Raw genomic sequence first — 16,560 nt, forward strand, 5'->3', positions numbered from 1 at the left:
GAAAGCCTTTCTAGAGTTTTTTCTTTGTTTTCAACTAGGCAATCAGGGAGAACCTTTACATTTAAAATTCTTATAGAGTATGGAGAAAGTGTTGTTTTGGAGTTTGGTAAATAAAGCAATTTAATACCTCCTGAATCAGGCAAAAAATTAGCACTATGTAAAAAAAGGTTTGCTGAAGGGAGAGTTGGCCAATGGACAAAACTGTAGGATTCCTTTTATTCAAGATTCTCAGGAGAACAAAAAGGTTACTCCTGTTACTTAGCTAGCAAAAAAATAAGTTTTACTGTTAATTTATATCAGACATGGAAGAATGCTACATGAAGTATACTCACAGGAACAGTCTGACAAAACCAGACTTTCTAGATATTTCTAGGCTGCACTGCCTGGATTGGCAAGCTGTCAGTGTTTTCAGTAGAAAACACCTGAGCTAAGACCTAGCTGTCATTAATGATTGATATCACTAATAGAAATTTTGTGGGTTTTACTGCTAGTGATTCAATTTATTTGGAGCTGAGGGTAAGAGCAGTTACACCTAAATAATTGCTGTGTTCATGTTTCTTGGACAGTGGATGCCCAAAGAATTATGCACCACAAAGAAGTGATACAGTCCTATGTCTAAGCTGACATCATTGCAAGACAAGGGTTTGGGTTATGGCAATACATGACAATGGATATAACACAAGTGAATATACTCAAATTGATAAAGAGAAGAGAAAGATGGACCCATGGACCCTATAGATAATCACTAAACTGCTTATGATTTGATTTTTATGATTTTCTTGTTTAATTTAATAATTTAGGTGTGGTGGTTTTTTTTTATTTTGTTTGTTTGTTTTTTGGTTTTGGGGGGGTTTTGCAAGTTGTTTTTCATGTTTACCCACAAGACTATAGTAAACATTTAGAATGGCTAAAAGGGAGTTTGGAAATATGAACAGTATATCATATGTACTAATGCTGAGAAAATAATGTAAGATGGGACTGATGGAATTATATTTGTTTACAATGGAGTTGGTGGACAGGAGTTCTGTTTTGAGACATGGAATGAAAGCAGTGGGTAAAGGAGAGGACTTTGGAAGTAATAAGGAAGTAAGCCAAGGAACTTGAAATATGACATATGAAAGAGTCAGGAAGAAAAAGCCCAACCAAAAGCAAGATAGGAATATGAAATCAAAGAATTGCAGTCGTGGAAAAGGAATAAGATAAACTCAGGACCATAAAGTTGGTTGGACTCCACAATAATATCTACTCTTCTAGTAGGACAAGTGAGGAGACAAAATAAAAAAGTAGGGTCTTTATTTCAGGCCTGAAGTTACCACTGTAAAAAGACAGCTTCCAGAACAGGAAGGCTAGGGCTAGGTGGGGAAAGTGAGAGACTTTATTTGCAGTGTATATTCAACTAGCTCAGGGCATCTGCTTTGGAAGAAATGAAGGAAATGAAAAATACAGGGAGACATTTCAGCTGTGCCTTTTGGGATGGGGATATATTTAACTAACCTCTGCATATGTGTTTGAATGTATGCAGACATATTGATATGTGAGAAGGTAAAATAAAGCCATAGTAAGTGTACTATGTTCTAAAATTTATGGCTACATGAAGCATGTGATACTTCTAAATATACAGGTTTTGATAAGCCTTTATCTGGAACAAATTGGTTTTTAGCTTTTCTATTTTTTACTAACAAAGGAGTCTTCAGCTCCTGCTGGCATAGGCTGTATCCCTCAATACATTGTCCAAAAAAGGGACTACCTGATGATGTGGTAAAATAAAAAAATTATCATCAGGACACTGAGGCAATTTACTACTCCTAAAGGATAAAGGCATCAGTGAGTTGTGCAGGTTAATCAAAATGAGTACTAGTAAAAACCCTCATGGTCGTATATTCATTATGTATGATGTATTTTATGGAAACACCATCTTAGAGCTTTTTGAAAGTTAAAACAGTGAAGAATTCCTAATTATCCTATGAAACACCTCTAAGATGGATAGAAAAAAGAAAAAGACATAAACAGATTATCTGTAGTGGTTCTAAAACCATTTACAATACCTCCTCCAAATATGTAACAATAATAAAGATTTAGCTCATTAGATTAATTTCATCTGTTGCTTCCCAGTAAAAGTACTGTGGTCTAGGAAGCCCAGAGGGTTTATGCAGTTGGCATCTTTGGAGGGATTCAAGTCCCAGGGAGACATTGCAGCAGCTGAGTGGATCTACTGTTGGTAATGAACTCATTTCAAGTTGAAGGTTGTTCAAGAGACCTCCAGAGAGCTCTTTCAAGTGACGTTTATACAGCATTTTGATTCAGTTAAGTGAAAGATCCCATAGGATCTTATTTCTACATCTGTGAGTTCACATGGTTTTATAACCATTTGCCTTTATAACTTGATTGGACAATAATATCCTGAGCTTTGGGCATCTGGGGGATCATAAGCATGTTCCACATAAAGAATAAAGAATATCACAAAACTTTGGAAAGGTTGATTTGTTTTTGTTAGTGTTATGGTTATGTCTTCAAGCAGCTGAGTGAAGGTGGATTGGTGGTGGGCAGAGTTTACATTATGTAAGGAAAAGCAGATGAATGAGCTTAAGACAGAACTGAAAATTTCAACAAAAAAAATAATGAAATAATCTCAGTTCTTTTGAAGCTACAATGGTTTGATATAAGGCTATTTTCATGACTAAGATAATACCTCATTGTATACAAATGCACATGGAAACACACATACACATAAATATGAAACAATATATCCTGCATAAATGGAAAGATGTTATCTAGAATTTCATTTGCAAGGCAAAATCACACTGCACTTGTCTTTATTAGAATATATTCATGGAGACAAGAAGCATGCACTCCACCTATATGTCTACATTTAGTAGATTAAAATTTAGACGGGTCAGATGTTTATCCTTATTAAGAAACATTTTGGCTACAGGGAACATGTTCTTTGCTTTATCCAGTAGCAAATATTCATGAATTTCTGAAGATTACATTTACTGAAATTTCTCATTAGAAGAGTTTGCTGCAAAGAAAAACATTTCTGATACCAAATGATGTTAAGCCATTTAATTCCATGAGAGCAAAGCAAAGTGTTATGGATTCAAGACTGAGGCCTGAAACACATATGAACATAGAAAAATATTAGAGAATTGAAGGAAGTACTAATGTATATTCTTCATTACATACTGCGTTTGTTTTAAAAATAGTAACCACTCTAAAATCCCAAGCCCACCTGCTACAGCAGTTATAGTTTCAGTTCAGCTTGTTTTCGTATTCCAGACCATGATGAATGAGATGGGAAGAAAATGAGAACATTATGGCTTTCTGATACACAAATTGCACCAGCCCTGCAATAATTAGCAAGGCTTAGAGAACATTCTAACGTACCCTGAGGTATGGTCCTAAAGGACTATTCCTGTAAAAAATTACTATAAAGAAAGAAAGGACTTCAGTGCTGTCTCATGTTCACTTCTTTTCCTGTCTTACTGCCTTTAAAGGAGGTAGTTTGGAGCCAAGCTTCACTATTTTGTATTAAATAAGAATTCTTTTCCCTTGGGGCATTCTCAGTTGGCCTCCTTCATGCACAGCATAGGTTTGCTAATAGGTACATCCTGAGGCTTTAAATAAAAATTATTAGGTTTGTTTCTTGCACATGGGAATTATGGAGAACTGAACTTACATGATGACAGATTTAACACAGAATAGGAGATTTTGGACTGTTTCTTATACAGAAGTACATCTTTTAGCTCTTGCAATTATTTAACTTCTTGATTTGGGTTGTGGTAAAACTTAGTCTCACTTCTAAAAATACTACCAGATGATGCTTTTACAGATATTAAAAGAATAACAACTTCAGTTCAGACTCATCAGTTTCTTTGACTTTAATTATGGTTCTTGACAACCTGTGTTGCAGATGAGTAACACACAGAGAAATACTCACAGACAAGAAGACATACCCTCAAGGGAAAGCATCAACAGGTTTTTCCAGCCAGAACAGAATCAATTGCAAATACTGAACAAAACACCTTACAACAAAATATTTAATAAAACTCACAATAGGAACATATTTCCTTTAAATGTAGGACACTATAATAGCCTTTAGGAAGGGATCAAACTGCGTGAGGAAGTTTAAAATTTGCCTTATATCTTTAACCTCTGAAATATTTTTTTCCACACTTGGAGCACATTATTATTACTCTTACTATTATTATTTATGAACCTCACAGAGGAAAGAGAAAAATATGCTTATTCTTATATCACATCATTAATCTTACATAACTGATAATCAGCTGCATCAACAAAAATTGTTTCTTTTGTATAATGTATTGAAGATATTGATATGGAATCAAAGTAAAAACCTATCCAGTATCAGAAAAATCAGTCCTAACCTCTTACCATTAAATATTCTTAAATGCTTTCTTTTAACATCAATTCTTTATAATTCTGATTAATACATCATCAAAGTACCTTGTGAACTAGGTTACCAGGGTAGGCAATAGTATCACTAGAAAATAAGATGAAGCATATAAGTGATGTGTCCTAACTCTCGTCAAAGACCAAATTAGAACTCTATAATTAGAGCATCAGTATCATTCAAAATACTGCAGAAGCATTTTCATCTTTTTTTATACCGGCAAATAGTTTTAGCATTCCCTTTGTCAAATGATTAAGGAAGTTACAGTTTTACTCAGTCTCAGATGGGATGTTACATGTTTCAGCATTCAGCTCAGATAATAAGCAACAAAGATTTTTCCATTTGTCCATCAAGATGATCCACTACAGCAACAGGACATCTTTGGGCCGGAGGTGGGTCTGTGTGAAGGTCTCAAACTTTTATGGTGTGCATCAGCTTGGTATTTTTACGGATTTTTTTCAATCTGTTGTTTCAATTTCTTAAAATATATCCGTTTTTACCTTCTGTAGGTCTACTGGTAGTGCATACAATGTTTCTGCACCGTTGGTACTCTTCAGCTTGTCACAGCTTTGCTGTACTCAAACTTTATAGAAAGCAGCCACTGGTACCTTGTGGTGCCTTCCCATTCCAAATTGTCTGTCCATCTTTTTAAGCAAGAAAGCAAGCACTTTGTTGTTTTGTGTGATAGATCTTTGATGTCAGAGTGAACATGGACCCTTTTTTTATATATAGTCTATATATATATAGATTTCTGGTGCCTGGGTGCAAGTGTTTAAATCAATGATTTAATCTGCATTCACATGATTGTCTTATGCTGTTAGGCTTAACTTCTGTCCCTTAAGAAAATACTTTATAGTAAATTGTTCACTTACTGTCTCTCTGCATTTCCATGCATTCATTTAATTAATCTCAGTTGTATTCCTTGGAACACTTGGAATATTTCCCTTTTTTCTTGAATGTACATAAATTTAAAAAATGTTTTCGTTCAGGTATATTCTTTCTCTGCTTTTGTTAAATGTTTAGGCCAGTAATGTATTCTTGTGTATGTTCATGGGTCAGTCATCTTTTTTGCTCTTCCCTTAATTTTCCCTTTATCAACTACAGATATCGTACTAAGGAGGTCAAAATAATATTTCAGATTGAACAGTGCTAGCCCCAAAATACTATCCAGCATATTATCTTCCACCTAATCTATTGAACTTTTTGTATCACATTATCATGATGGAATCTGCTATATTTCTCCATATTTCTCATCTTGTGTTGTTACTGGAGAATATTCTTGGCCACACTCTCTTCCAGGATTTAATTGTGCTACTTCCATACATTTCTATTCCAATAAAATATAATTTATTTCTTTATAGAACATCTTAGAACTGCTACTACAAGTGTAATATTTCTCATATTTAAGGCTACATCCTCTGGCCATCCTTATCTTTATCAGAATGAGCAATCCTGCTTAGGCTTCATAAGGTCTAGTGGTCACAGTAGTTCAAAATATATTCCTACTTTATTTGGCAAAAACAAGTGTGGTGCAATATTCAAGTCATAGGTTACCTAAGTCATGAATTAACTGAATTCCACTTGGTACCTTTTACCATAAAACCCTTTAAAAATTCAATTTTTCTTTTCTATTTGGCAGACTAGTAGGCATACATGTTAATAAGGAGTAGATGAAAAACAAGGTACCAGAAACCTTTTTTCTTCCCACTATCTTCATACATACAAATAGTTTGAAATCAAGATGAGGTAGTGAGAAATCAGACAGACATATGTTTAATTCAATTATCAACTGAAATTCACAGCACTATCATCACTTTGCATTACTCAGATGCAGCCTAGTTTTGCATTGTGTTCCTGAAGTTATTTATCATCTTTAACAGTCACAACAGCTCTTAATTTAGTCTACTGGACTAGCTGATTTGTCGAGGTTTAAAATCCACAAATATACTGGTTTAAAGTTGCATCTTCAGATACTGCAGGATTAGATTATGATCAAAGTTTCAACAGTAAAGAAGAAAAGTACTTCTGTTTTTAGGTGAAGTGACTGGTACTAGGCATTAGTCACAGAGTTTCTTTTTTTAATAGGAGGAAAGGAGAGAAAAACAGAGCACACAAACAGAGCAGGGAATACACATTAATCGTTACTAAGACTGAAAAAATAATCATTATTAGGTTAGAATTTACATGATGATTGTAGCAACAAAAAGCTTAAGGGAAAACTTCAATATTAACTCTGTGTGCTTATAATACATGCTCTTCAAAGAGATTTAAGAAGCAATAATTTTTCCTCTTCCAAAAGGCAGGATCTTATGCTAGCACTCTGTAATGGCACTGAATAGTCCCCCATTCTCTAAGCAGTTTCATTTAATTGAGAGGTTTAACAGCGTATACTTTTTTTTTTTTTTTTAATTTTAGTATACAGCTAGGTTATTATGAAAATACTGGTGGATAATATAAGCAATTATGTTTACTCTCAAACCTGCTTTTCCAGAATTTGGATGATAAAAATTCCATTTATAATAAAGTAGAATGAATATCCCATTTTAAGCCCTCCAGTTTCAATTCTTGGAAAATTGTTTGGGAAAAAATAATGTGCTTCAGCCTATAAGGTTGTCATTGTCTGAAAATGTACAGTGTTGAAAAACATTACCTCTTTGAAATTTTGTTGATATTTTCTGGAACTTTAAAGTGTGCTCTGTAAATAAATGTATGCCCAGATTTTTTATACTTCCCTCACTTGTTCTTTCAGCACAGTTTGCCAGTTCTCATTTTCAATGTGAAAAAAATATAATTCTTTCCTGACCTTCACGTAGTGATGTTGGTGGCCTGTCCTCTGGCTTACTCAATTACGGGGCAGCTCAGAGGTGTGGACTGTCTAATGTTTATTCAGCACGGGTGGACACAAGTGTAATTCCAGTTGTAGTCACTGGAATTTCAGCTGCTTGCATCAGTGTTTATGTTTTTGTGCAGTTCGGCTGTTCAAAACCATACACAAAATTGTGCTGCTTGGAGGTCTTTTAACCAATTTGATGCTCAATCTAATGTCAATCAGATTTTAATGTGGATAGAGCTTTCTATCCTCTCTGGTTTTCATCAAAAGGTGCCAAATTTTATACCCTTTCCCAATCAGCAAACCCTGTAGGGCTTGCATGCTTAACCTGTGCTATGGGAGCAAGTGAGAGGAACCAGCAGACAGCGGGGTCACTCATCGTGGAAGAGTCCCTGTTTCCTTGACCAAGCATAGCTCCTTCAGCACATGTTTTCCTCTCTCCTCACCTCTACGCTACGGCACAATATTTCCCTTGCTCTCTCTCTCACTATCTCTTTTCTGTATCTCTCGGAAATCAGACTGGAGTTCAGAGCACTTTCACTACCTTTTATGAGGTAGAGTGTGATGTCATAGATGGGGGCAGGGCTAGTCAACTTTCTACCCACCCACCCACCTGTGCTGAGGGAGCTACGCTTGAGACCGGAAGCAGTGACTCCTCGACGGTGAGTAACCTCCTGTTTCATATCTGTCTTTATAGATTGGGGGGTGGAGGGAAAAGACATGAGAATGGGGGATATTTTTTTTGTTGTTGTTGTTAGCTAGCTTTTTTTATTGTTTTATAATTAACCAAAAAATTAAACATAACCCAGAATGAATTGCATGTCTTATCTTAGTCACCTGCAAAAAATTATTTCCTTCCTCTTCTGAAGTCCTAGAGTTAATGTCATCTGTAAAGCAATGATCACCTTTGTTTGCAGAGGTGGCCCATTTACTGGAGATTAAACTGATCCTTCGATGTTTATCTTGCATTGTGAAAAGGCAGGCTCTAGTCCCCTTGAACTCAATTACTAAGCTTCCATTAATTTAATTACAGTAGTGCTGGGCCATAATTTTTATAAAGTACTTTGTGATTAAAGATAGATGGTGTTACATTTGTCATTATTAACTGTGGATAATGCCTGTTTATACAGCACAAGATTTTTATTCTCTATATTCTCTGTTACTGTTTTTATTTGCTTTATCTAGAATGTTTATGAAGCTATGTATTAACAATAGGCCAATTATAAAGCCTATTTTGTAGATGAAATAAAATTCAAAAGTAAGTTGTGGAAGATGTAAAATTAAGCAAGAAATCCCCAGAAGATGTAACTGAGATTTAACCTTTGAAATTATAAATTGAAGCGTTTGATTTTTTTTCTTGTGATAAGAACTGTGGGCAGAAATATTCTAACTGAATTTCTTCGTGTTTTTCTTGTGTCACTTCCTAAACATTACTATTTTACTTTAAAGCACTGTCTTATTACCTGTTTCCCTTGGCCCCAAGTATTACTGCTTCACTGTTTTAATATCCCTCAGCATTTTAAAAAAGACAAGATGGACTACAAAGATCTTCCTTTCTTGTTCTGCCTCTTGGGTATCTATTAAAGCTGTCACGGTGTCAGAGCTCTCATATTGAAGGGCAGAAGAAGGACCGCATGAAGATTTTGGCCCCTAGGGATGCTGCAAATATTGCTGTTCTTTTTCATTTAAAGCTCTTTACCAGCTCTGTGTGGGGTCTTGTCATATCTCAGTGAAAGGCACTAAAAGGCAGAAACGCATACTCTATAAATCAAAGAGAGTGCGATCACAGCCTTTTCAGTGGAGATGGTCCATAGTCTGATTGATGAAGTGTGATTTAGTCTATTTTCAGGTGACTAGGTGGCTTTGAGGCAACAGGTATAGGATGCGGACCATTCCATCTTCTGGTTAGCAGCATGTATTGGGGATTGATCAGTAGCGATAGATAGATATTCCTCCCTGATGTCTCAGTGATGCTCTTTCTATCAATGCATAGGAGAGTTGAATGAAATTCTGGGAGGATGAAAGTCTTGGTTACAAAGTTACCAAAACTTTCACTAATGACAGCTTCCCTTCCTGTCAGAGAGAAAAATAAGGATGAAGAATAGAAAGCTTGGCTCCCTGACAGGTGCTAGCTTTTCTAGCTTTGAATAATGTGTGCAAGGAATTTTATTACTACTGCTTATTCCTTTAGTAAATCAATGAAGTCTCCAAATCTATCCTTTGTAAGACCAAGAATTTGTCTGTCAAATTTAGCTTCCTTAACAAACTTTGATCTCTCTGGTAGGAAAGGAAGAGCAAGTAAGTCAATCTCTAATGTTTCACTGGGAAAACTTTATAGGAATTGCTGCTGTTAAAGACAATTTGAGTTTTTTTCTTTCCAGAAGCAAATGCTTTGAGGTAAAATTTAATTTAGATCCTAAGCACATCCTTTGCTGATGAGTTTACAGAATTGTCTTTGCACATAATTGTGCTTCATAATGCAGGAGGCTAATTTTTGCACAGAATTGGTAAAATGTAATGACCAACTATACAATGCCCCTACTCTCGCTTCAATGATACAAAAGTATTTTTGTGGCATAGAGAGGGAAAATATTTTTTTAAGTGATGGAAGGATTTAGAAAAGGAAATCAGAATTGGTATCATTCAGTAATTCTGGTGAATTAGAGACCGTGCTCAGCACTGAGGGGGTATTGTGGATGTCAGTGGCTTACTTTAAATCCAAAGAAATTTGCTCTCTAAATTTATTTTATAAGATGAACAAATTAGCAGCTGGCTGACATGTATGGGGAAGGAGTTTGTAGAGGGAATTATATTCAAAATGACATAAACTGTTGTGGTAATTAACCTGGAATCTGTCTGTGCCAAATCTAATAACAATTTTTTGTCCATGCAACCCCAGGATGTGAATTTGCCTGAATAACTGAACACTGGGAGAATAAATAGCCTAATTTTATATTTACTGAGCTAATTCCCCTGTTAAATAATTTTATAGGCTTCTATGATTTTAAAAAAAATTAAAATGTCTAAAGTGCACAGATTCCTGCATTTTACAGCTTTGCCTTAAATATGTATTCAGTCAATTGCAGTGTTTGTTTTAACTGCACACTGTTTACATGTACATAAATTAAAGTAAAATATTATAAGGCCTAGGTTTCAGCTGACTTAATTTAGTGTGTAATATGAAAACTTTCAAAGCAAATATCTAGGCAACTTCCTCCAATATATGCTAATTTAAATGTGCTAAACCTTCGTAAGAGTTCTGCAAACAGGAAGTTACTTTACAATAAGGCAGGCTTAAAAATTGTGCTGTTTTCTGTTTGCAAGCATAGCGTGTGTTACTGACTCAAAGCAAAACCAGTAACTAGTATATTTATACCCATATAGCATACTGGAAAGGGGTGAGCAATACTTTAATGATTTAAGATCATATGTAGGCATAAAACATTTTTTCAGTATAATTAAGATGGCTATGTAACATTCCCAAATTTTTGGTATTTGCCAGGCTGATTTCTTTTAAAAGTTGAATTAAAACTTTGTGGGTTGGTTCTTACCTTCTTTTTCTATATGAGAAGTGAGGGAGAGCTGTGAAATGCACCATCTGTTAGCAAACCATGTCAGCTGGCAGATAGATGCTTATCACCCTGCCCTCTCTCACTGCAGTTTTAGGCTGGTATAACACCATTGACTCAAAATGAATTACTTTTGATTTAATTTTGCTTAAGCAAAATAAGTCACAATGATAGTGCACAGCATTCTAAAGGACTCTTCGTGTTGATTTGAAGTACAGCCCTTTTAAACTTTGGCCTCAGTTCATTTGAATTGTCAACAAAAACGCTCAATAGCTCTTGGGCCGAGTATAGTGGTTGGAGGCAAAACTAGGACTGCCTTAACACCATGGACTTTCTGTTTCTGGGACAATTGCATCTCAAAGACATTAAACATGATTCTGTTCAGTCATAATGCTTTGGATTTTTACCAGTCCCATCTGAGTGTCTCAAAGCAAACATGATGGTGTACCCTTGTAAAACTGAAAACAGAAGCAAATATTGTCATTGCTTCCCTTCTGGAAATGAGAATACTGAGCCACACTCCAGGCAGAAAAGACCTATAGAATCGTGATGAGTTTCAAACACTACATCCTCCTTCAAGACTCAGTTAATTTTCAAGACCAGCATTTCTGTCTTCCATTCTATATTCCAGTTTTCACTCTGGATGGCCAAATAAAAATAAATTAAAAAAACAGGAGAAAGTTCACTGTAGTTAAGAAGTACAGTTGGAAAAAAATAGTTGGAAAAAATCTTGCAGTAACAGTAGGAGGCTACCCCACTCAAGTTGTGCAAAATATGCGAGTAGGTCTATGGTGTAAAGAAAATGAGTATTTTATTATTCAGTAAGATTTTACTTGAATTATGGAGAATTTTTGACTATTTATCTCCATTGCTATATGGAGAGTAATTCATCTAGCCAAGTGTAAACATCTATATCTGAGATGTTCACTCCAGGCTTCCTCTATAATTAGTAGTGATCAATGGCCATTTATAGAGAGTGGGATATTCTTGTTTCAGGTAGATGCTGACAACTGGTTAGATTTAGTAACATCTTAAAAAAATTACAGAGACATGGGCAGGTGAATTAAACCATGTATTCAGACAAGCATAGAGTCAGGGGGTTTAGCTCTGGGGGTCTTTTGATGGTTTATATTGATATATAAGTGACGTAAACTTTCTATGAATTTTGCTGTTGGAGAAAGGAAACTGCCTATTTTTTCCTGGACATAAATATGTAAATTGGTTTTTTATCTATATAAAGTAGATCTCTTGGGGCCCCAATCTCATTAGTTTCTGTAGGCTGGAGAGACTGATGTGTTTGTAGTATGTGGTTTTCCCACATTTGACACTTCTGGGAATCAAAAGAGAAGAATTAAGGAAATCAATGTCAAAAATGTTCATTAAGTTTGTTGGAATTCTTGGACTGTTGGGTCAAATCCTAGGACAAATATTTTGTAGTTGTTGAGCATCTCTGCCCAGATTCACTGTACTGTCTTTAGGATTGTAACGCAATTTAAGATCTCTAAATATAATTTAAAAGGTGAGGTACTCTGGCCCATCTCCATAGAAAAGGAACCCATGGAAGATCTCTAGTGCTCCATGGTTCGTGGTCTTCTCCACCAAGCACAGAAGGAGCCTGGAATGCACCAAGGTCCAGCACCTGGAATTAGGTAGGATGAGTGCAGGAAAAACTTCTTTCATAGAAATGGAAACTGAAAACCTTGCCTAGGTCACTGAACACACTGTCTCAATGTTTTTTATGAGCAGCCATATTTTTCTTTCCTGCATTCCTAGAAAAACTGTTCAGTTACAGACATCTGAAAAAAATGCTTCTGGGGATCCTAGTGCCACCAGCTATGAACAGTTCTTGGATCCTGACTAATATTAAAAAAACAATTAGTCACATTTTTCTGATGCCAAGTAAAGGCAGACAAGTCTATAGATAATCATGACTAACATACAATATTTAAGTAAGAACATTGTAAAAGCCAGTGCAGAAATTTTTCATTTCACCACTCTTATAAATAACAGCTGAGTTTATACTTTCATCTCCCTTCCATAAATTCTGGATTAGAGGGAAGATTTGGACATGTGGTAGAATTAATTTGGTTTTGTGTAGGGAAGATGTCCTGAGGTGAAAAGCACAGAAACCATTTGGGTTATGTGAATCATTGAGGCTATAAGTACTGCATTTCTTGTTCAGAGAAAATACTATCTAAAATACTGAATCACAAAAGAAAATGGAGACCAAGTAAGTTTCTTAACATGAATATTTTCTGAAGATAGTACTACAGGACTTAACCAACTTGAGTGAGCTATTAAATATTTGTCAATAATTGGCGATATTTTTTCCTCCCCTCTACAGTTACTCACTTTTTCCCTTTGGATAAGGCACTTGTTCTTGTAATAGTGAAAATGAGATTGCCAACTTCATCTACACTATACTTTTAGGTACATTTGCACATATACAGACAAGAAGGCTAAGGGAAAATAGTTATCTACATCTACCTAACAGGAAGATCTAGAAAAGCCAGATCCAGACTTGCCAGATGTGTCAGGTGTCAGGAAAAGGGGCAACAAACACAAGTTTTAACATGGGAAATTCCAGTTAGATAGAAGGAAAAAAGCTTTACCTTGAGGGTAGTTAAATTCAAGTGTGGAGGTCTCTAGTCCAGAGATGTGGGAGACTATCTATCCTTACACATACTCTGAATTTGGGCAAAATCCTGTATAGTCTCATCCAATTCAATTTGTTTTGAACAGGGCATTGGACTAGGTGACCTCAAAAGTTTCTTTTCATCCTAAAGTATTCTATGATTATATGAATACTCACATATTAAAACCTGAATAATAAAAATGAGCTTTCACAATTGAGAGCAAGATTTTACTCGTTCCAATTTATTCTTAATTTGCTGTTATCTTTGCTTGTTCTTTCCTTGTGAACTGCAACAGCCTTTACAATTGTTTCTGTTTTGTTCTGGTTTCATTTGTTTACAGTCTCCAGTAATTTTTACATATTTTGCTGGTTTAAAATAACATTTAGACTTAGCTAAAGTAAAAAATTTAATGAATTAATGCATTCACAAATTGTACATTCAGTAATTGACCAGGAAAAAAACCTAGTAAGAAACACTTACTGAATGTTATTTAATCATTGAGTTGGTCAAACAAATAGAACAGTGAATTGTGAATAAAATGTATTTAGAATAAAATGTTAGAATTTCCTTTACAGGTTAGTTGCCATATATTGTTAAACTAGCTCTGTCAGTGCTGGGTCTTTTCTGAAAAGCTGAAATGGGGCTCACTCTGAAAGGCTACTGTGGAGATTCAATGTTATTTCTTTATTTCATTGCACACTCTTGTAAAGTCCTGGAAAGTGGTCAGGGAATGAGAGAAAGGAACATTTTATGTGAGTTGAGTGATACTACAAGGACCCTCAACTCCAAGGAAGTAAAAGCCTTTTAGCACCTCAGAAGTGATCAATATCTTGAATGATCAAGCCCTTTATCTGCTTCTATGAGACATAAAATATATATGAACAACAGCAGGCAAATGTTAGGAAGCAAGGAACAATTGTCCTGGTACTGTCTTCCATTCTACAAAAGGATTTTGTTTTATTCATTTTAACTCTGTTTGATGCATTGTTTCCAAGCTCTTTTCTAAGAAAAGCCAGCTATGCTTGTAGAGCAGCTATCTTCAAAGTGTCTCTGTGCTGACCTAGGCAAGCGTTACTTTACAGATATGAAGCTAGCTGAAGGAGCAAATTTGCCTCAGAATGTGACAGATCCTCACAGTTGAAGATACGGAGATAATTCACATATGGATACCATACTGACACTTTTACAAATTAAAAGAGAAGTTGGGAAAATAGCACATTTCTCAGCATTGCAATCTGAAATCCTGCATTATGCTGCTTTTCTTTTTGTTTTCATTGTGACAAAATCAGGGGGAATAGCAAGAGAAAACACATCCTCATGTAAAGAATATAGTATTTCTATGCTTTATTGATTTTTTTTTTATCCAAAGTCTCCTGTATTTTGTCACTGAGTAGAATTTCCAGCCAACCAGACATGATTTGGACTCCCTTCAGGTAAGACTCTTAAGACATGGTTTTTATTGTTATTATACCTGTTCTCTAGACAAAGAACAAAAGGTTTGTTTCCAAAATTCAATTTGAAAGAGCACTAGGTTATTTTTGGCTTTTAAAAATTATGTCTGTCTTCAAATTACATACAAGTCAGAACTCAGTTCAGGAGGAGGGAGATCTGTAGCCCAGACTAGTTACATATCCTATATTTCCTCTTTCAGACTTAAGTGCAATTGGATAGGAAAGTGGAAATTTGTACTGAGATGCTTTTGACAAAGTCCTTTTCTATCTGTGACATCAGGTTCAGACAATGTCTTATTTTGTGTAGACTCCCGGCATATGAATCCATGTATAAAATGGTGTATACAATCCTGGCAATACACAGACAGCTTACATAAAGTTTTTAATGAATGACTTTTTTTACTGGGCCTGATACTGAGCTTTGACAGACTTCTTACTCTAATTCTCTTCAGTAAGCCTCCTGACAACATCAAAATATCTTATGTTTTGACTTAGCCTGTTCTGTCAAATATAGTTTGGACTTCATCTTTGTTGAAGATGTTTTATCTTTTCCATGAAGATTAGGTAGGAGCTTATCTTCAAATCAGTCATACAAAAATCTCTTTCCTCTTCATGATCCAAGAATTCAGATCAAACTATTCCATGGGACAGAATAATTTTAAAGTTGTAAATGTGGTTATACTAATTTTGCTACAATTAGTAATGTAACCGTGATGGCCATTACACAACCATTTTTTTGTCCATGACATTGCATCGTAGGCAACATCCTATCCTCCAGGCATTTGTTCTATGCAGAATGAGGCAGATTTAGAAGAAAAAAAAAGTGAGCCATCATGGCAGAAGACTCATTCCCATGTTTGTCTATTGTAGGTTGCTGTAGAATGTGTTTCTTCCTCTACATTCAGCCTTAGCAAAGAAAATGTGTAATATAGTACCTATAGTGCTGGCAAAGTTATAGGGTGACATCCTGTTCCCATCTATAAAACTCCTTTGACTGCGCTGACTGAAGATTTCTTCCTTGGTCTGAGGAATTCTTCCAGATGTTTGAGCATTCAGACTGATGTCAAATATCTTCCTTCAGTAACAGACTCTGAAAGTTTTGAGGCAGTGTTGTAGCATGAAAATGACTGATAAAGCAAGCTTATTTAAAAAATTCCAATGCCATATATGATTGCTTGTCCTTACAGCAGTGTTTCTGGTATACAATATGAATTGTACTGTTTTGGCATCTTTTTCCTGCTGTGCAGTGGCACATAATGAGCAGAAGAAAGACAACTGGTTCTAAGAATTATTTTATTTTGGGTCAAAATGTTTGCTCCTGTTAAATTCTGAAAAGAATGCAAAATACATTAATGAATTATTAAATATTGAGGAAATAATCTACATTATGTTTCGTATCTACAAGAAAAAAATGTAAATTTTTTGTTATAGCAGTAATGTCATATTGGATAAATAACGTATTGACTGTAAATAGAGTTGATGAATAGAAAACCTTAAGTATACATCAGAAATTCCAAAATATATTTTTCACCTTTGGAACCTACCAGGCTGGAAAGAAGCCAGTAATAATTATAGTTCACAAAAATAATTGGGTAATGTTAACTTTTAGTAGTTTCCAGTTCTTTGGGTTTTCATTTCACCATTTCAATTGTTAAAATGTGAG

General features: G+C 35.2%; 1 protein-coding gene across 2 annotated transcripts in view; it reads left to right on the top strand.

Annotated features, from left to right (window-relative positions):
* Window positions 1–16,560, top strand: part of CTNNA2 (catenin alpha 2) — a 515,013-nt gene that overhangs the window by 489,736 nt on the left and 8,717 nt on the right. Inside the window, exon 18 of one of the 2 annotated variants that reach the window (XM_055698149.1) lies at window positions 7,760–7,903. The exons of the other annotated variant lie outside the window; for it this stretch is intronic. Within the exon in view, the coding sequence (XP_055554124.1) occupies window positions 7,760–7,903 (144 nt within the window). The remainder of the gene's footprint in view (window positions 1–7,759; window positions 7,904–16,560) is intronic. 2 annotated transcript variants of the gene reach the window in all.

Source organism: Falco cherrug, chromosome 1 (genome assembly GCF_023634085.1).
Source record: "Falco cherrug isolate bFalChe1 chromosome 1, bFalChe1.pri, whole genome shotgun sequence".
NCBI classification, from domain to species: Eukaryota; Metazoa; Chordata; class Aves; order Falconiformes; family Falconidae; genus Falco; species Falco cherrug.